Source organism: Podarcis raffonei, chromosome 3, assembly GCF_027172205.1.
Source record: "Podarcis raffonei isolate rPodRaf1 chromosome 3, rPodRaf1.pri, whole genome shotgun sequence".
Taxonomy (NCBI): domain Eukaryota; kingdom Metazoa; phylum Chordata; class Lepidosauria; order Squamata; family Lacertidae; genus Podarcis; species Podarcis raffonei.
In genome coordinates, this window is record NC_070604.1 from 78,531,127 (window position 1) to 78,552,369 (window position 21,243).

The 21,243-nt window shown below is 37.6% G+C and overlaps 1 protein-coding gene across 7 annotated transcripts in view; it reads right to left on the bottom strand.

The window, feature by feature from the left end:
- Nucleotides 1-655: 655 nt before the first annotated feature.
- Nucleotides 656-21,243, bottom strand: part of ARID4B (AT-rich interaction domain 4B) — a 183,346-nt gene continuing 162,758 nt past the window's right edge. For 5 of the 7 annotated variants that reach the window (XM_053382568.1, XM_053382561.1, XM_053382562.1 and 2 more), the window contains 8 exons: nucleotides 15,729-15,977; nucleotides 12,271-12,355; nucleotides 10,812-11,004; nucleotides 6,534-7,727; nucleotides 5,039-5,146; nucleotides 4,337-4,552; nucleotides 3,661-3,807; nucleotides 656-2,421 (listed from right to left, as the gene is read on the bottom strand). In XM_053382568.1, coding sequence (XP_053238543.1) covers nucleotides 2,291-2,421; nucleotides 3,661-3,807; nucleotides 4,337-4,552; nucleotides 5,039-5,146; nucleotides 6,534-7,727; nucleotides 10,812-11,004; nucleotides 12,271-12,355; nucleotides 15,729-15,977 — 2,323 coding nt within the window. In that variant the 3' untranslated portion in view covers nucleotides 656-2,290. The remainder of the gene's footprint in view (nucleotides 2,422-3,660; nucleotides 3,808-4,336; nucleotides 4,553-5,038; nucleotides 5,147-6,533; nucleotides 7,728-10,811; nucleotides 11,005-12,270; nucleotides 12,356-15,728; nucleotides 15,978-21,243) is intronic. The other 2 variants (XM_053382564.1, XM_053382565.1) reach the window with 2 other exon arrangements.

Sequence of the window (21,243 nt, forward strand, 5' to 3'; positions counted from 1 at the left end):
CAGTAAATATTAGAGCCCATCAGATACTTAAATTTAAACTGCCCCAGCAAAAATGTGCCAGAGGGCCTGGAAGAGAGGTGTAGGTCTTCTCACTTCTGCTTTGCAAAGAGGATAAACAGTGAGAAGGACCCTGCTGTTTTTTTACCTTCTCCTAGCCACAGTGCACATGGGAGAAATTATTGTTTCTCCTCGAAGCCTTCTGCATATGCCAAAGGAATTGGGAAAGCGGGTTTGATTGCAAGCACAAATAGTGGCTGCCTAGCAAGCCTCAACAAGATCTGTGGAATCTAATGCATCATCAATGACAATGGTACCAACATTGTAGATTAGATTAACTTGAAATTTGGCTCAGAGGTACATTTGTATGATGATTTGCTCCCAAACAACTCCTCCCAACTTACACTTGGTATAACTGACTCTCTGGCAGAAGATGCATGCCTAAAATACTTTTGTTATCTATGTTTTTTTTATTGCTCTGGTTTTATATTTCATTTGTTTTTTCTATACTGTATGGAATCAAAAGGGAAATGATAGAAATGTTTACCAAAAAAAACCCCCAGGTAACCACCAATATATTAGCTAAACTGAATTTATAGCTGGTAATCCTGAAGACACTGAAATGTCTTAATTAAACTGTTAGAAACAGAATCCAATATTCACAAACTATGGCATTTTATTTCGGAGGCCTTTGCTTACATTTATACAATATATTACATAATTCCATTGTCTGCAGAACCTAATATATATTTTATAGCTTTTCTTTATATGTCTTTCCTTCAATGTTTGTCAACAATTTTTTACAGTCCTGTACATATCTGAATAGCTTGAAACCATTTTCAATAAAATCAGTTACCTTTTAAGCACACACTACTAAGACTGAAAATGCTTTTCTTAGAAAAGTCGAATGTAAAGATTCTGACACTCTAGCATCTACAAACAGAAGGTTTGAAATTCTTACATGTTGTATTGCCAGAAAAAGAAATAAAAAGAAAAAAGAAAAACATGCCAGCCCCCATAAGCCCAGCCAAAAAAAGTACACAGAACTACAATTAAAACAGTAAAACAATCTGTACAATAAAGTACTGTGTATTAACAGTGCCAGGTATTAAATAGCTTGAATGAACACTCCGCAATATACAAATGTCTTACAAAGTTGTGTAATTAAATACAAGTGCCAACCAAGAGAGGGCTTGGGATCCATACAACATAAAGTCAATAGAAGTGAAAACAGTTGAGTTGATTTGGGGTTTTGTACAAGGCTATTAAAAAAAAAAAGTATCTACCACTCAGTTAGCTATTTATATTATAAACAACTATCCCTTCTGTGGCAATGTTCTTCTCGACACCCATGTATAATATTAACACAGTTTACTCCTTCTTGAAGACCTCTCAGTTGTAGCTCATAATAAAATAAGCATTACAAATGAAATATTTGTTGCTTTAACTGAAAAGAAACTTTTACAAGAAAACACAAAAATATAAGTGTTATAATTCATTATGAATAAATATACACTTTAAACTGGCTAAATACAATCTTTATACATTAAGATTTAATACAGTTTGTTAGCCATTTTCTTCTTTTTTTCACAATGTATTTTTATCAAAATTAAAAAAAATACTGATTCATAGAAAAATGGCAAAGTACAGTAGTTTCATTCCAATTCCTGGGTTATTTAAAAACCCACAGTAACCTATTTAGCCTAATTCAAACCTGTAAACATTAGTCAGCCTTTTAAACAGAATCCTTATATTTGGTTATCAGGTCTGATGAGAAACATCCTATTGATGGCAGGTTTGGAATTAAATTACATGTGCTTGACTTGTACAGTTATAGCCACCGTAAGGTGACTTAGTTAAAAAACAATTGTCTTGTAAAAATGAAAATAGGTTCATTTTTCCTAAATAATGGAAAAATATCAAATGCTCCAGCTTTAACAAAATACCAGGGAATAGGTGAACAGTAAGCCACTTTTAACACATTAATCAGGCCTACCCAACAACTGTATGCTTACCGTATCCATTCTACTGGCAGTGAACAGCCTTCATTTGCCACAGTGGAAGGCCTTCAACTCACCACACAATTCCCAGACAAGTTGGAAACAATTATTGCTTGAGGAAAAGCAGTTTGTTGTACTTTTTCTTCAAAAAAAGTGCACTTAAGTGCAAAGTTAGCTTGTCAAGAAAAAATTTAAATACAAAATAGTGCTTGTCTGAATTTTGTGCCACTGTGCAGTATAAAAAGTGGCCCTCAGCAGCCATTAAGTGCAAAGTGCTTAGGCAAGTCTTGCTGTCACCTGCACTCAACTGACATTCCATTCTGTGATGAACTTGACATGGGTGGATCTGCTAAACTTAACATAACTGCTGCTGTAATGGAACTGGAAGAAGGCGAGGAAGAGGATGACGACGTGGTAGCAGCACCTGTAATGTAGAGCAAAAAATTAAATACTCCCTGAAAAGAATAGTTACAGAAATCAAATAACATTTAGGGCATATATCGGCATTTTGTAACTACCTCCTGAGTGCTTTTATAGTTGTGGTCGTCTCTTCAGTGATATGTGTTGCTTTATTAAGCAATCTTAAGGGCATTTACAGCACAATCATATAAAAGTTTATACTGAAGTAAGTCCCCTGGATTTCAGTGGGGTTTAGTCACAGGTAAGTGGGTAAGACTATAGCCTCAGTTCACTTTGGTGCACACAGATTGCCACAATTTAAGAAGGTATACTTCATTTTAATGGATTCACTTCTGTTACCAAGTTCATTTTTGCATTGAAAAAGAGCTTTATGAAGCCCAGTCTTGTAACAGAAGCCCAACCAGGATTACCAATTTGCCCATCTTGTATTTTGGAAGGATTTTGCCTTTGATCTTAAGTGAAATAGTAAATGTCACTGAGATGAAAGGAACTTGCTTCCATTTTAGTGCACTTAGGTTTGGGGTATTTGTCTGAAACATAGTAGTTTTACTTGCTTCAGAGTTAATTTTCCAGATGAGTTTAAGACTGCTGGGTGAGGCATGTCCCGTGTTCCAATAACTGCATTATCTCCCAGTTTAGACATTACATTTGAAGGAGCAGCAAGGGAAAGGAAAATATGATCTAAAGATCCACTTCCCATCACACACTATACATAGGCTCACACTGTTGCTTTGTAATAAGACCTTTTTGTGCATTATCGTTATATAGATCAGTTTGCCAGCTCCTCCTCCTGGCCTAATAAACAGTACAATCAGGTAGCATTTGTGGATTGAGCGGTTGCAATGAGATAATCCTAACTTTCTCACAAACGTGTTTGCTTCCTTGTGATTATTTTAATGTACACTGGATGGGAAATAGGTCTACATGGAGCAATTCCTGCACTCTTCTTTTACAATGCCTGCCCATAGAGAAGGGATGAGCATGAGCTTTATTAATGCCTCCGCTTTTTATTCTGCACTGGTTTGGTTTGGTTTTTTTAACTTTGCTCAAGTACAGAATCAAAGAGGCAGCCACTGAGCATGTGAAAAATAACAATGTGAGAAGCAAGGGACAGCATTCAGGCTCAGATTAGGATAAGATTGAAACGGTCCCTTAATACTCACAAAATAATACCTAATATTTTAAGAGACACCCAAGAGTCAAATTCTAACTTCGTCAACATGTTCAAGACCTAATTACTTACTTTCCCGCTCTTTTTTCTTCAAACGTTTTCTTCTTCTGTCAATGGAAGCTACTTCAGATTTTAAAGACAAGTAATGTTTCCTGATTTCTTGTAGCTTTTCTTGTAGGATTGCTATGCGCTCTGTGCTGCTCATATTTTCTAGTTCAGCTGCAGAGAAAGCAACATTCATTAGCTCAATGCAAAATCTTAATTCTTCCACCTTATGAAAAATAACACAAAATGAGGGATAGACCAAAACTGAAGGAGATGCAACAAATTTATAGCATTATACAAATTCTAGATTTAATTAAATAAAAATTGGGCAGTGTTAAGAAATAAATGATTCTTTATAGAAAACTGGGAAGACTGGATGAGTCTACTTATCAAGGTTATTCTTGTATCAGTAGCTACTGCCACTAGGAATCAAATAATCACCACCCACAAAAACCAGCCAACCAACCACCTATGTATATTTATTTTGCCATAAGATTTCAAGGCAAAGAGTCTGCTTCATTAGATGCAACGTGAAAGTTTATGCTATAATAAATCTCTTAAGTCTTTAAAATACTACAAACCTCTTTGCCTTTGTTGCAAAACAGGCTAACATGGGTCATTTCCTTGCCCCTCCAACAACCTTGGGGTTGCAGAAGGTACACATTCAAAAGTGCAGGCACAGCAACAAGAAATCCATACTTACACATCTGAAAACTCCATTTGTAAAGTTTTGGCAAGCGATTGTTCTGTTCCTTGAGATCAGAATCCTTCTCTCCATTTTTGCCACACTTTCCTGGAGACTGTGTTCTTGCTGGAGATTTGGTATTCTGAGACTTCATTGCTGCAGGAACTGATTTTGCTGGCTGAGATTTGATGATACTTTCTCCAGCAGAAAGTTCTTCACTATCACTGCTGTTTGCTGAAGAAACACATAGGAAATACAGGTTTAGCATATTTCTAAAAATCTCAGCACCCCTTTGAATGATTGTTTCCAATTACAAGACGCATCTCTTACTGCGGGGTAAAACTAATCTTGATGCAGACAATCTGGCTGCAATCTTCCAATAAAAGCAGAATGGCAGTTTAAAACAGGTAACTGGAAGAGAAAACGTAACACTTGTTTCCATAGAGATGAGTGGTACCTGTCCCTGGTGCCAGAGGGCAAGGAATTCCACAATTTGATATGGGTTAGGCAGCCCTTATCACTTATGAGAACTCATTCGGGGGGGGGGGTATACAATTTTTTTTTTTTTGTATGTACAGATTCTATAACTTCTTCATTCCAACAACACTTCATTCTCAGTTGTGAGAAACATGAATGATATTAAGGTTTGACCCAAAAGCAGGCCCAAAACTGTTGCAAAGACATTTTCTAAAGTTTGAAGCTGAAGTTTGCTATACTTACGTTTGCTTTTCTTTTTGTTGTTCACCACAGATGCTTTGTGACTTCTTTTTTGCTTTTTTGAGGAACCACCTCCCTGGACATCTTTGAGCCTTTTTTGGCCTGGACAAGCTTTAGTAAAATAATAGCAAGAACAAGATATTACACAATGTATTTTACATACCAGAGACACCAATGTTTACTTTTTAAATGATGAAGTGGAATTAACTTAAAATATCTGCTTCCTGCTTCAATGCAAATTATCTAAAGTAAGTAGGCCTAGACCAAAGAAGAGACATACCCATGTGGGGAAAAACCGCATGCACAACCTGAGCTTTGCTTGCTGCTTTTGTCTCAGCAGTTGCTACTGAAGAGGCAAACCACTGTTCAGTTTAGAAAGCATCTTGCCTCTAAGGCAGTGGAAACTAATGTGGCAAAAGCAGGATGTGAAGTTGCAGCTGTGTGTGTGGTCCTTTCCTGCATAGCCATATCCCTTTTTTGGGTCCAGCCATAGAAAATATGAATGCTAGATACTCTGATTTATTCAAAGCAAGGATTTTGTTAGATGATTCCTTAAAACTGAGAGAAGAAAAAACAAGACATATGTTATTAAAATAAACTTTCAAGCAACTATTTTTATCATTTTAATAGAATGATAAAGTAATGGCCACTCTTAGTTTAGAAATCCCTTTAGAAAATGTGAAAAAATATGCAATACTCCTGTAATAAAAAGCCTACCATACTAGGGATGAAATTTAATAGAATAGGAACACTTAATCATGCTTGTATGTTTTTGAAAGATTTTGTTGTTTTCAGCTGTCTATTAATTTAACTAAGTCTGAGACAATTTTATCATAGTTTCTAAAGACAGTAATCTACATTTCACAGGACATGTAAAACTACTATGCTGAACAACAGATAACATGAACAGAGCAGAAATGGAAGAATGCTGTAGAGCAAACCAGGATTGGTTGGCAGTGACAAGCGGATAAAGAAGATCAAATGTGCAGTCTGATGTCCTCTTCAGTCAGCTGCACCATTCTTTAGCAAAATATATAAATATTGTACTGTAGTTAATACTGTACTGAAATTCAAAACAATTTTGTTAGATCCCATGGTCAACTATAATCTACTAGACCATATAATCTATTAGACTGTAGCCACTCAATTACATTTTCCGGATAACTTTTGAGATAACAAAATATTTTCATTCCCATTTGTGAGATAAACTTGTGCAAAGAATAGTGGCACATTCACATAGTTCAGTATTAATATCAGATTCCTAACATCTCTCCTTTTAAATAATAAGATGCATTCTTTCAACTCTAAAATATATGGGGCTGAATCTGTTCCCAGAAAACCTTGAGTCCAACCCACTGATAATTATATTCCATTTTCTGAACAGTACAGTTTTCACAGAGATTTAAGACATCTTGAAGACAGACAGAAACCTTGGAACTCAACACATTAATAACAAATTTGGAAAAGTGATAAAAGCTAAACGGCACAATGTTTATACCTTTCTCAGCGTGTTCTGGTTGATTGCTGCTGCTGGAGCTGACACTGGCATCAAAGCCCGTAGGAGATATATTTCCTTCAGACTGCAGGTCCTGCAGTTCCCCTACAACACTGTCCACCTCAATTGTGCTATCCGTTTCACTCTTGATGCTTCGTACCTCTTCTTGATTTGGTGCCAGTGGTTCAGACACAGACGCACTGGACTGATGTCTGCTGGATTCTGCTACTGTTACAGACGGGGGCGATTCAGGTGTTGTGGGAGGGGTGTTTAGTACAGAATTACTGCCACTGCTTGGGAATTCAACTTTTTTGTCATTCGTTTCAGCTGGCTTCTCCTCAACAGGTTTCATTTCTGTGCTGAGTGGCAAAGGTCTTTCAGATTTAGAACTGGGAAAAGAAGTCTCTTCTACGAGAGTTTGCAGGTGTTGCTCCGGTGTAGCATCCTCGGAAGACACATGTGGCGGAGAAGCTGCTGCCTCTGTGTCAGAGTCTGAAAAAAGCTCCTTGAGGGTTTTTTTAGGCCACTGCCCCTGAATACTTGACCAGACATCTTTTCGATCTTTAGCTCTGGTATTTTGAAGCCTTTCATCAGAGTTAGTTAGAAGCTTTACTCTCTTCTCTGCCACTTCAGAGAAACCTGAATAAAAAGCATTTGTCCGTAAGGATTTCCTCTTCTCATCCAAACCATTGTACTTCTTGGTTGGTGTTATTTTTAATTTAGTTTTCCCCTCATCTTCATCTGAGGAACTGTTGCTACTGTTTTCCAAACTTAACATGTCTTTGCCATTTGATTTTTCATCCTTGATATTAGGTGACCCAGTTTTTACACATTCCTCTGGGACACAGTATCTTCGTTTTCCACGTTTTACTGGGGGCTTTGTTTTATCCACTGCCTCTTTTTTGACTTCTTTCTTCTTCTTGGTGGCTTCGTTCTCTCCCTCATAATCAGTATCATCAGATAGTTCTGCCAATTCTTTTCGTAGTCTTTCCGGAGATTTGGATGCTGGTTTGGATGCTGTGGCATCTGAAAGGGATTTGACCTCTTCTGGAAAGGGCAAGCTGTTCTGCTCTTTTGGACAGAGTTCATTGTTACCTTGGCTCAAAGCCTCATCTTGCGGTTCTTCCTTACCATTATTATAAACACTTGGAGGACTTTGGTCATCATCTTGCTCGCTGTCATCAGAGCTTTCGGAAGCTGGGGGAGGAACCAAGAAAATCAACTGCAAAAACCATCATCCTAACTATATTTCTGGATATATTACAATTATATTGATACAAAAACATTTGTTTTAGGCTTCAAAATCTTTCTATCTATTAAAATTAATCTTAAAAAGCAAATCAAACATGATTTTAAAAAAATGCTAGAGCTATACTGGTGGCAGTTCTTGTTTTCCAATTCTCACAATGCTGCTGGGTAATTATACCAAGGAACTTGTATAGTATTTTGCAACTCTATTAAGTGATTGATACTGATAAATACATCTTCACTCATAGGAGCACGATGCACATATGGATGTATGCAAAAATCTTCCCAGTTAAGCATACAAATTACATGCTCATCTCTTATAGCCTGATGGAGAGAATGGGGTGCCTAGGTTTTACTCCTAATATGCAATCACATATAAGTTAGAGTGCTAATCACGTGTTTGGCAATGTGCATGAAATACATGGGGTTTCCCTCTCATGTGGTATTCTTTTGAGAGAGGGTGGGTTATGGGTTTGTTTTTGCTCTTGTCTTTATTGTGTATTCTGTTTTTTTATATCTTGTATTTTTATGTTGTGAACTGCCCCGAGATCTATGGATGAAGGGCAGTACAGTGGTACCTCGGGTTACGCGTTTTCAGGTTATGGACGCGCTGAAACCCGGAAGTACCGGAACAGGTTATTTCCAGGTTTCGGTGCTTGCTGAAACAGGCCCATGCAGATCTTGTCTGAGGACCCAGGGCAGGAGTCTTGTTAGAATAAAGTTATAAATTCAAACATGATAAGTACAGCCAGCCCCTGGCAGGCCCGCCACCCCCCACCCAGCTGGCTTAGCCCTCTGAGGTCCTGGACAAGTGTACCCAACTGTTCCATGCTCTGTGCGGGCCTGGGCTAAAATGCCTTACCAGTCCTCAATCCAGTTGTGTAACATCAGCCTCTTTTTATTTAAAAGTGAACACTGGAAGCTGTAATAGAGTTGGAATATTGGTCCATCTGGCTAAGTATTGTCTAAACTGATTTACACACTTCTCCAAGTTTACAAGCAGAGCTCTCTTCCTCAGCCCTATCTGAAGATGCTGAAGATTGAACCCAGGTATTCCTGCACACAAAACTTGTGTTTTACCAATGAATGAGAACACTTCAGTGGGTTGTTGTTGTTGTTTTCTGCAAAAAGTAATATCATTCCTGCTTCTCCACAGGTTTTTGCATCAAAAACCATACTTTTTATGTTTATTAATGCAAACTGGACCTTAGATACAATTAATAAAAACCTTTAAGCAAACACCACAGAAATAAATATTCTTTTCTCAGACAATCTAAGATAGCTTGTAACTTGCAATACAAATGATGAAACAGACTCAAAGGAAAGTGCACGAGACGAAAAGGAAATGAGGATGGTTTCAAAAGGCTTTATCAGAGAAATGGCTTTAAAAAGGAAATGCAATATTCTTTGGAGGATAAAAGTGAATCAATCCCACATGTTCTAAGACTGTAGAATTGGAAAGGAAAGGAGAACGAAGACTCCCTAAAGGAGCAACATAAAGAGTATGGTTCCATTGTGAGAAATGACAGATTGATACCATATTGTATGGGACCAGGTCCAACATTCAAACAACTGAGCAATCAATTCCATGAGCCCAAGGGACTTTATATTTATCTTCTTGATCAGCAGCTTGTTGATCAAGATGGCTTTTAAAACTTCGAAGATTTTCATGGAGAGCGGCTGTTCAGAAAAATCAGCCAATAATTCCATTCAGCAAACACAGGCCTTTGAGCTCAGCTAAAGTAGTTCGTTGGATTCTGACCCAAGACTAGAAGCCACAAGTTTGTTTAAGGAGGAATGGAACTACTAGGATGTGGGTGAAATGAAATAAAAAGTTAAAATGTGAGTTGCAATATCTAGTAACAGACAGAAAAGCAAAAATTTGTTGATGTCCATAAAAAAGGAAAATGTTAGAACAAACTAGGAACAGATGAATGTAGATGGTAGGAAACTAAAGAACAAAAAAGAAGAGGGGGCAACTCACTCACACAAAGACATTCTGCTAGGAGAATACATGATTACTTGTTCCGGCCTGCTATAGTTTTCCTGTTTCTTAATGAGCCTAGATTCTTATCCATAATTTGTACTAAGTAAATGATTGGTCATGCTTAAGCTAGTCACCAGTACTACTGATTTCAAAATACATGAATGTGCTTCCCTCTTTCTTCTTTATCAGCTCTTATCTTTGCCTTCTGTTCTCTCCTTGGGTGAGATCCAACATAATGTTAACACAAGATGTTTGAGAGTTGACATTGTCATGTGAGTCGCAACACACAAGCTTATGTGTCACAGAGACTAATAATAATAGCAGTGGCGCTAGGTGTTGCACTACATCTTACACACAATACTAATTGAATTTGGCTTTTGTGCTAAGCTAAGAACAATACTTCCATGATGGAGAAATAATTTCTAGATCCCTATATTTAAACAGATTACATCAGTAGAGATAATTTCCTCAAGTATTGTAATTCTAAACATTCATGCTAATGTGGTAGGAGTAAACATATCAGTATTGCCTTGATCACTGCAGCAAAATAAGCAACATTTGCTCCATTTTACCTTTGGGTTCAACCCATGAAATGTAAAGAAATAAAACAGAAAATTTAGAGAAAAGTATTTGCTCCAAGAAATAAAGACTGCATCTTCACTGCAGATAATCCTTGTACAAAAGATTACTGTTGGATTGTTCTTAGCATCAACCTCACAAATGTGTCCACAGAATTTACTAGTCCACCAATGGGAAAAATTAAATAATTATTAACACGTATTCTCAAACACATGTGTTTGCATAAATGTTACCCTTAACACTGATACATATCACCACATGAAAACATTTAGAGATGAGTTCATGTGTTAGTTATTAATGGCAGTTTGACAAGGCTCACCAAGGCTTTGTTGTCTCCTTGTCTGAACACGGTTCTTATTCACTAAAGGCGACTAGACGAGGGTCTGTTTAAAGCCTGTGCTACATAAAGGATTCTCTTCCCTAGTACTAGAAAATGTTTGCACAATAAACTGGAACGTGTCTATTACCTTGCAGTCCATTAAGGATAGAAATAATCTCTGAAGATTTATTTGGAGCAGTTTCAGAAGTTTTGGCTTCAGCGCAGTCTGATTTGGATGCCATCTCAGGTGATATACTGGCATGAAAAGGTGGTTTTGATGAGCGTCGCAATTTAAACGTTTTAGGAGAATATTTTTCATCTTTCTCTTTGTCTGCTTTATTCTAGTGTATAAGAAAAATATATTCCGTTAAGTAAGCCATACTATTTATCTTAAGAGCATTTTGAGCATTAAACCCTGGAAAGGTATCACACATGTTGTGGAGAAGGAAGCCTAATGGAGCAGATATTAAGCTTTCTACAAGAATTCCATAAGTGGAATTTTATCTTTGTTAGATAATGAATTTCTGCCAACAAACAAACAAGAAAAATACAAATCCCAAATATGTGCATAGACACATATACACACTTTCCAGCGAAACTGGTGAGGGTGTACCTTCTGAAATTTTGGAAACAGTTCTGCTGCTGCGCAGAAGCTTTTCACATCCCTCCTAATAAATGAACCTGGTGTTGAACCTCCAGAATGCTAAGAATGTGAGGGCTGCATCCAATGGTGTCACTCAGCTGACTGAAGCTTCTATCAGTGGAATGGAGAGGGAAGCGTTCTTTGGCAACCGCCTCCCCGCCCCCAGACCCTCTAAATCTGTTCCAGAGGTTTGGGGATCCTTCAGAGCAGATTTAGTGGAAGGGGCCCTGCAATGTAAAAGGGAAATAACAAAAAATGGCTTTCCTCTTTGTTCCACTGATTGAACCCTTTGTCTACTGAATGACATCATTGGATACAAGCCTGCCAAGACAGAGCATTATTACGACCCATGCTGAGTCCTGCTCACTCTCTGGGAAACAATGGTCTAACCAGGTGGTTGATTCTAGGTCCCGTCAAGGGATATCTCAAAAGAGGGTGAAAACTATAAGTAAGTGAAGAGCTTCATATATGTATGACACTGGAGATAGTCTCAGTGTAGTCCTAAATGGAATCTGGAGGTTTGCATTATTAAATTCACTTTTTCTATCATGGATTTCTCATATTTGCTAGGAAAAAAGCTCTATGATATTGGAAATTGTGAATGTTCCATACTGGATAAAGGGCAGTATGTAAATCTATATAACAAACAAACAAACAAACAAACAGTTATCTAACTAAGCAACACTGGGCCAATAAAAAAACACCACACTGCCTACTGTTGTGTTTTGATGAATAAGTTGCCAAACACATAATATGGGTCTGATATAGGATGACTAGCTTTGTCCTTCACAGTCAACAGTATTATGTTAACTCAGGTACGTAATGACAAGTAAATATGAAACAACATTATTGTGGCACTGAAATTCCCTCCAACTAGAACAGCTGCTATCATAAATGAGTATGTGATCTTTTCTCTTCCACTTATTCATATAAATATCTTCAGCAGTAGTCCAAAGTCAACTACCTTTATTTTCTTCCGATGCTTTATTTTTGGCACATTTTTGTCAGCTGGTCTCACTATCTTGTCTGCTTTGATCCATTCATCATACCTACAAGGAAATATAATACATAATGTTACATTTTGGGAGATATTCAAAGCATGGTCTTCAGCAGGGGTAACCAATATGGTGCTTCCAGATCTTGTTGGACACCAACTCCCATCAATCCCAGCCAACATGGCAGATGGTCAGAGATGATGGGAATCGGAGTCCAATAGTACCTGGAGGGTCCAGATTAGTTTCCCCAAGTCTACAGGAACAACAAGTAGAAATACAGATAATAACTTTTTAAGCACATAAGAAGAGCCCTGCTGGATCAGACCAAAGTCCCATCTAGTCCAGTATTCTGTTCTCACAGTAGTAGGTCAAAGCACATGGGAAGCCTGCAGGCAGGACACGAGAGCAACAGCACTCTCTGCAGTTGTACTTCCTAGGAATGGGTGTTCAGAGGCATACCAACACCATTACTGGAGGCAGCACGTACTTGGTTATCTCCAGTAATCACTCTGAAATAACTCAGAAACTTTTCATGGCAATTAAATGTAGCTTATGCTTTGACTAACTCTTACAAAATGAAAAATAAAATATTCAAAGCAAGAAGAACCATAAATACATTACTTTAACTTACTGACAGCATATCATACAGAATTCTGGCAGTCATATTCATCCAACTCAGGAGACAGAATGAAAGTGGCTTAACATTTTAAATTCAGCAGAAAGAGTATGAATGAGTCGCCACCTTGTTAGCACTAGCACTGTTGAACACATAGTTAACAGCTGTTTCAAGCTGAAGGCCACATTTCCCTACTTCAAAGAAGTGTCTAAACAGAAATTGTATGAGTCAGGCTATGAATCAATGCTATTTTCTTCCACAAAAGACAACTGCAGGGTCTACATTTGATTGACAGAACTGAAACTCCTAGCTGTCTCTTTCCTTCCACTAACTCCAATCGCCAAATAACAAACCTTCACCTATTGCTGGCACCTCCTAAAAATAACTATCTACTCACCTAAGCATTCTGACTCTCTTAATGCACACATGTATGTAGACCCTCCACCCATTCTGTCTCAGGTCCTGTAGCAATTTAATTCTGATTATGCAAAACTGACAATTCCTTGATTTGCTTAAATTCACATGGGATCCCTAGCCTAAATCATCTGTGTAAATATTGATGTACAGTAAACATATGTAGTCTGTCCAAGGGTTATAGAATTACAAACCAACAGTGAAGGGTCTACAATTATGATGTGAGGCATACATGATATATTATTAGTTGAAAGACAGATGTGAAAGGCATCTCAATTTGCTATTGCTTTTTTTGAGTTGGAGCGTGGAGGAAGGAGCGTGGAGGAACCACAAAGGTACGTTTTTATTATTAAATTGCTTTGAAGAACAAGAAGCCACAAAAGCAATGAGAAAACAACTTATTAGGCGCACACACCCTAAATATAACAACCAAAGATTGTCTCTTGTCTGTCTCTCTCTCTCTCTCTCTCTCTCTCTCTCTCTCTCACACACACACACACACACACACGCTTTTGTATGCCTAGATTTCAGGACAAAAAGTTCTACTCTGTTTTCTACTGAGGCTGAAAAGTCCAATCTACAGATTTAGGGTTTGCATTTCTTGTAGGGAATTAGCAAGAGCCTCAGGGCACGACCTCTAGGGGAAATTTAAACTAGTGGCTTTATGTTGATGGTCTATTGAGTACAACATTTCTAAGGGTCACACTCAAAGTTAAATATACATAATAGAAAACCTTCAGTAACTAAACAATCACATGAATTAACGGGATTCTCTAGTCCTTATAAGTATTATCTAAATCTTTCCCTCAAAAGCTAGAGTTTCAAACTGGAATACATTCAATACAAATCACCCAAGCCACAATTAAGACTTTATAGTCAACCGCTCACAAATCTATCATTTCTACATACTAACACCAATATCATTTCAAAACTTAACTATAGCTGCTCTTGGATCTCTTATAAATAAAAATAGTTTAAAGCCTATAAATAAAAGTTCTTTCACAATGAAGCAAGTAAAGCCTGAGCTCAACTTTCAATTTCTTTCTAATGCTAGGGGGGGAAAGAGTGTTGCTTGAGTAGTGTTGTATATAAAATACACATCCTTTTCAAAGGAAATGAAATACAAAAAAATCAAAGGCTTTATACAAGTTAATTACATCAGTTTGCAAGTCATATGTTGTGTATTCACTATTTACACTTGAACATAGAAGGCAAAACTCTTATTATTTTGCAATACATGCTCAACTTGGTTTGAAGACACATGTGAGCAAGTCAACAGTTAAGGAAACTAAATACTGCAAGAAAAAGAAAAACAAAATCCTACAATTCAAAATCTTTACTAGCAGTCTCTTATTTGTCTGATAAGCAATAACTTCATTGAACACAGCTCCATTATGAAAATAGAGAAGGTAGCATGACAAGAGTTTCCAACTATGACTCATGATGGCTGACTTTGCCAACATCAGAGAAGTCTAATATGGCATCTCTCCAACCTTCCGAGACAAAGATAACTATAAAAGCAATGAAGATCCAAATGGCAAGCAAAGATGATAAGAAGGTCTACATGAGTATTAAATGAGAAATATGGGGCCTGTTACAAAAGCCCTTGCAAAACACATATCCATAAAACAAACTTTTCAAAGAGCCTGAGGATGCAGCAATTTGAGAACTGCACAGAGTAGAAAATTCAATTAATGGCATAAAAGACGTCAAGAACATTTTTGGCAAAAATTAAACCCACCATTTCCCCAAAGCACTAAATTACAGCAGCAAGCCATAATAAGAGGAAGATGCTCAGACATAAAATCAGTGACACAAGTAACTATGGCAAGATGAATCTTCTTTAGAAGCGTATGGTAACAAGAAACCAGGCCTGGCCAAGTGAAAGTCAGCTATTTACTGTCCACAAAGATGCACATAAGAATTCTAGGTGCTCAAAGAAGCTGGTCATCTGGTTTTAGTGCTGAAAATGAACGATAAGATTCTTGCATGCATGCAATCATCCAGATAGAAATCCAGTTACTCCAAATGAAACCTCACCTCTACTTCATGGTAAAATGTATGCTTTGCTTTTTCATGCTAGACTTTGAGAAATGTGTAAAGATCTAGCTGTGTGTTGCCCAATACTACATGATGAGCAGAGCCATAAGCTATTTCACTGTTATGTACTACTTAAAATAATGCTGAGAAAGGAGTCCAAACAAGATTATTTTTCTTGATCTATATGCTATTCAGTTGCTGTGGCTATATCCTATAATATAAATAATTTTATACAGTACAATGATCTCCAAATAGCAGCAATATTGAAAAAAATTCAATATTCAGTGTGTTTTAAAATACACAAGTGTATTTTAGAAGTATTTTTAAGGAAGTAATCACTAGCTAAATCTCAATTACCTCACATTCCATCCGCAGTAGTGCACCAAGTAAAGGACTTCTCCACCTTCAATATCAGAATCTTTAATACTAGCTTCATACATTTTTTGATTTTTCCCTCGTCCATACCGCACTTGGACTTTCATGCCTGGTGGATAACACTCAAATTCTTCTTCTTCCTCATTGTTGTCATTGTTGTCATCTTCCTCTTCTTCCTCCTCCTCTTCTGCTTCTTCTTCATCTTCTTCTTCGTCCTTAATGGTGCCATTGCTTGAAAGGTTTAAAAAATGTCAGTTAATAAAAAGATTGGGGAAAATGTTCTGTGCCAAATGGCGTATATTGATTAATACTGCGGATGCATAGAGGGTGAAGAACAGCAGGCTCCATATATATATATGTAAATATATATGAAATCCCTTAAAAGATGAGAATTTTTAATTTATATTGTCAACTGACAAGAATATAGACAAGAATTTAGCAATCAGAATAGTGACAGAAAGAAGCTTTAAAACTTACAGAAGATTTAAAAAAGATGACTAGTTTTAATGAAAAAAATGTTTACCACCATCTATGAAGATTAAAGATGCAGTCATAAGCCAAGATGCTACTGAAGCTGTCTATCCCTAGCTGAGACCTCTTCCCCCTGCTTCTTGGGCCCATATTTCTCTGTATCTCCCTATAGAATGTATTTGAATTTTTCACTGTGCTTCATACATAACTAGTTTTCAGAACATAGAATCCTAGAGTTCTAGAGTTGGAAGGGACCACAAAGGTCATCTAATCCAACCCCTTGCAATGCAGAAATCTTTTGCCCAATGTGGGGCTTGAACCCAGGACCCTGAGATTAAGAGTCCCATGCTCTACCAACTGAGAATACACTGAGGTCTTTTTTTTGTTTTGGAACATAACATTAATTGGCAAAGGACTGCTTTAAAAGCACAGGTATGCTTTTGTTGCTAAGGCTTCAATTCAAAAAACTGTGCAATTAATTCCGCATACTGAAAGCAGTAGCAACCCAAGCCTCATGGTTAAATCTCTTTTGACATTAGGATTAATTTCAAAAGTAGCTTGTGAAGGAGGAGGCAGGTGTGTATCTATTTAAAATCTCAATGGGCACACCCACACCCTTGGGTACGTATAAAATAGCTCTTTGGATCCTGGTCATGACACAGAAAGTAGTGGTCTAAGTTTTCAAAATTAAAAACTCAACCCAATATTTATGAATTTTAAATAACAGATTTTTTTCAGGTCCTCTCCCTAGAAGTCATGGGCACTGAATTTCCCACTGAATTTAATCATGACTTTTGAAGAGGCAAGCATCCAAAATTGGCGGCTATTTTTCATAAGCCTTGACAAAAATCCAAAGAGGGAGAAGTTGGATGAGAGAGAACCACATGCACAGCTGAAGCTCTCCCTAGCTGTTTTTGCCATAGCCGTTTCTGCTGCTGAAGAACCAAGCCTTTGTTGAGTATAAAAAGCAGCTTTTCTCATACCCAGCGGCAAGTGCTGTGACCAGAACAGATAGTTTAAGTTATGCATGTTTTCTCTCCTATGTTACACACATCCATTCTAATTTGTCTCCAATAATAAACTGGATTTGGCAATGTGCTTACTTCATTATGCTTAATAAGTAAGCACTTATTGGAGAAAATTTCAAAACCATTGTAAAATGTTTTTGAACAAGTTACAGCTAGAGAAAGAGGCTTTGCAAGAAATTTATAATCTAAATTTTAATTTTTAGTATTTCATATAGAAAAAGCCATTTCTCATATAAATGAATGTAATATGGTTTCCTCTCCCAGTGTTCCAAGGATACAAATTTCATTGTAATTCAGATGCTTTTCCCATATAAAAAGGGATCAATCTCCCAGAAAGAACAAGCTAAACCTTAATTTGCCCATGTGTCTTCAACAGGAATATCAATGAAACAACTGTAGGGATTTTGAGCTCAACAAACATGTTTTCCCCCATTTCAATTGTTGTTTGTCATACAACAGTCTTACCCCCACCCAATGCAGCATATTCAGCCACACCTTTTCAAAGAATTGAAAGGGACCCTGAGGAATGATCATCTCAAAATGTATTGATTTTTTTTTGCAGCACAAGGGGCAGGAGCATAAAGCCATTCTGTAATTTAAAAAGCAAACAAAAAAGCACTATTGGGTGTGCGGGGTTAGTAACTGATTTTCAGTTTCTCATCTAAAAGGGATCTAGGAACACTTGCATAGATTTCAGCATTTCTCTCTCATCTGTCCCCTGCTTTCCAACATCAATTTTACACCATCAGTGCTTTCAATTCTTTAAAAAAACACAAATCTATTAAATATTAGGCAGCACACTAATGAATAAGTTCCTGTTAAACAGAAAATTCTATTTTTTTAATATTATGTGCATTTTTCGTATTAAGTTATTATGAAATCTTAATTATATAAATCAGGAAAAGGAAAAACACAGCCATTGGTGCCCTTTAGTTCTCACTCTTTTGCTTTTAAAGTGAGTATCTAACCTTCAATGCAGCAAAAAAATAAATATTTAAAAGCTTGAAAAAATTATGGAAGCGTGAAAATCTCAGCAAATTAAATAATCCTCAAATCCTCAGAGCAAGTTATAACATCTTCTGGAACCAAATACCAGGATGCATAATAAAGTTAAAGCGGAGATCATTTTTTAAAATATATGTTTAAAAGGGGTGAAGAGTGATTTGCAATCACAGATGGAAGATACAAAGATGCAACCAATGTCAAGAATATTCACGTCAGGGAACAGCAGAACTGTCAAGAATACATGCCTCCAAGTTTTTCAATAGATTTTTAAAAATAGCTCTGTACTATGAAGACCACAGCATTCTATTCCCAGATTGAAAATCTTGCCATACAGAAAAGAAGCAAAGCACTGAATACCATGAAGCAGAAGTCCTGAGGGAAAATGTTGCCAGGATAGGCCAGTATGCCTTCAAGAAACCTTACTTTACGTATCTGCATACAGACAGAAGCTAGATTTCTTGGATTCCAGACTTTGGTAAACCTAATATAAAAAGCATTTGCATAGCAGATGGTGATGTCTATAAGCTTTTAAATAGGATTTTAAAAACTCCAGTAAAGTGAAGATTTTGACTAAATGGTAGTGTTGTAAAGCAGACAACTGAAAGGTCAGTTCATTAGAACGATGGATCCCAAAGTACATCAATAAGATAACACAGTAAGATGATGATGCAAGCAGTTCCCATATGTAAGCTGCCTCAAGCAGTTCAAGTAAAAACTGTCCCAAAGAACAGGAGCTTCAACCTTCAGAAAAGGAAAGTGAAAGAAACCAGCCAGCGACAACAGAAGACTGCAACTACGTTAAAAGGTTTATAGGGAACAGATACACTTGATAATCATCAAAGTAAATACTGTTAAAAGACGAGCCTGAATATTAGTGTATAAAGGATTTACTATCACAATGCAGTAATCGTTCTGACCATATTTGAAAGAGGAAAAATATTAATTGTATCTAGACTCTGCTTAGGGTAAATCCCTCTTCCAAATTTCAAACTACTCTGTTACTTCTACATTAGTGGCCATTTTGCATAGTATACATCATTTACTCTGATAATTGCTCTCTTGAGAAACATCTTTTGCAAATCTCCAGAAACACAATCTAAGGAACCGAACACTTCACTCCTATATAATCAATAATGCAATTCAACTGAAATAAGTATATCAAGCAGCACTTTGATATGCCTAACTAACTTGAATCCGCCCCCCCCCCAAATCATTGTGAGCATAGCACAGTATCCTGTGAAGTTTCCTCAATTCAAACCAAGTACACTCAACAACAGTATCTGGTAGAAATCAATGAGGCTCGATCAGCGTAAGTCATTTTCTATTGCCCCTTACAATACTCATCGTAGTGGTCCTATAAATGTGATTGTACAAAATGATTAACCAATGATATCATCTGTGTGAACGGCACAGGCTTCTACTTGCACAATGGGATTTCTCTTTCCCCTCTTCACCCATTCAATACACCCCATGCCCCCAAAATCTGCTCTAACATTTGGGGAATGGGGGGGGGGAAGGCTGCAGAGGGAAGGGGAGGAAGGGCAAGTCCCATCATGGAAGATGAAGTCCATTTTGCTCTTTGCATTTTTAGGAAAAGCAAGATAATTTTTCAGAAAAGATCTGTTTTCACTATGCAGGCATCCCCACATACGTGCACGACCACGTATATGCATGTCGCCAGGAAATAAATAATTCAATTCACGTGGCTCATGAGGAGAGCCTCACCGGAGCTGGAAGAGGACGTCAATGAGGGCAGAGGGAGCCTCAAAGAGTCTGGAGGTGCAATGGGGCTTTGTTTAGGCTGCTCAGCCTCCCCCACCGCTTTTCCATGCATCCTCCAGCCTCCAACTGACCCCAGAGCTTCAATTCTAGTTGTGGATATTTTTGGATACAGTGATTTGGGGGGGGGGGTCTGGATTGGAGACAGAGCTTCAGATAAGATATTTAGAGAGTGCTCCCTATCTACACAATTTTCGCTAATGAGTGCGAGGGCCCGGAACATAACTCCCATGTAAGCGGGCAGACACTATATATTTGTTTAAGTTGCACATTTTCTGCTTGTTTTCCCTAGGTTTTATATCTCAGATGGGGACCTCAGGCCCAGCATCTGAATATAACCCTCCTCACCTCTCTATCTGGTCCTTGGGACTTGGCCCAGGGCGCACACCCTCACCAACCTTACTTCATTGCCTTGCTGGAATGTGTCCTTGAACTCATAGAATTGTATATTGTTCCCTTGCCGAACATCAGTAAGTTCTTCTTGATGTTTGGTTGGAATTTCCTTTCTTGTAACTTCTTTTCACATGTACTTTTGGCAAGCCAGGTGTCCCCCATTTTAATTTGTACAGCTGGTTCTTCCTGCCTAAGTGCAGAACCCGACGTTTGTCCCTATTGAAATTCATTTTGTTAGTTTGGGCCCAGTTCCCCAATCTGTGAAGCTCATCGTGAATCCCGATTCTGTTACTCAGCGGCATTGGCTATCCCTCCCAGTTTGGTGTCATCTGCAGATTTATGAGCACCTTCATCCAAATTACAATGGGCCCAGGACAGAACCTCGAGACATCCCACTTGTCACTTTTTTCCAGGATGACAAGGAACTGTTATCACAGTTTCACAGGCTAACCAAATAGCATTCAGAAGTTTTCGGCACTTTAAAATGTATTCCATGAAAAGTAAGAGAGAGGCAATGTCTGCATAGCTACACAAGTTCTGTCAGTCTTTTGGACTATCCTTAAAAGGTGGTAGTGGGGACAGATTGTGGCAATTTTGAATTTGCAACAATTAACTAATTTCCTGATGGAAGCACACCATAGCTAATCTCAAAGACTATGAAAGAAGCACAGCTATATTGCTTAATTTATTATCATTATCATTACACATTCCATAGATTTCAACCACTGATTCACGAAGTCGTATCTATCATTAGCTTTAGCAGATTGCCCCCCCGCCCCCCGTAACTTGTAAATCTGTGTCCAAGCATTACTATATCATGA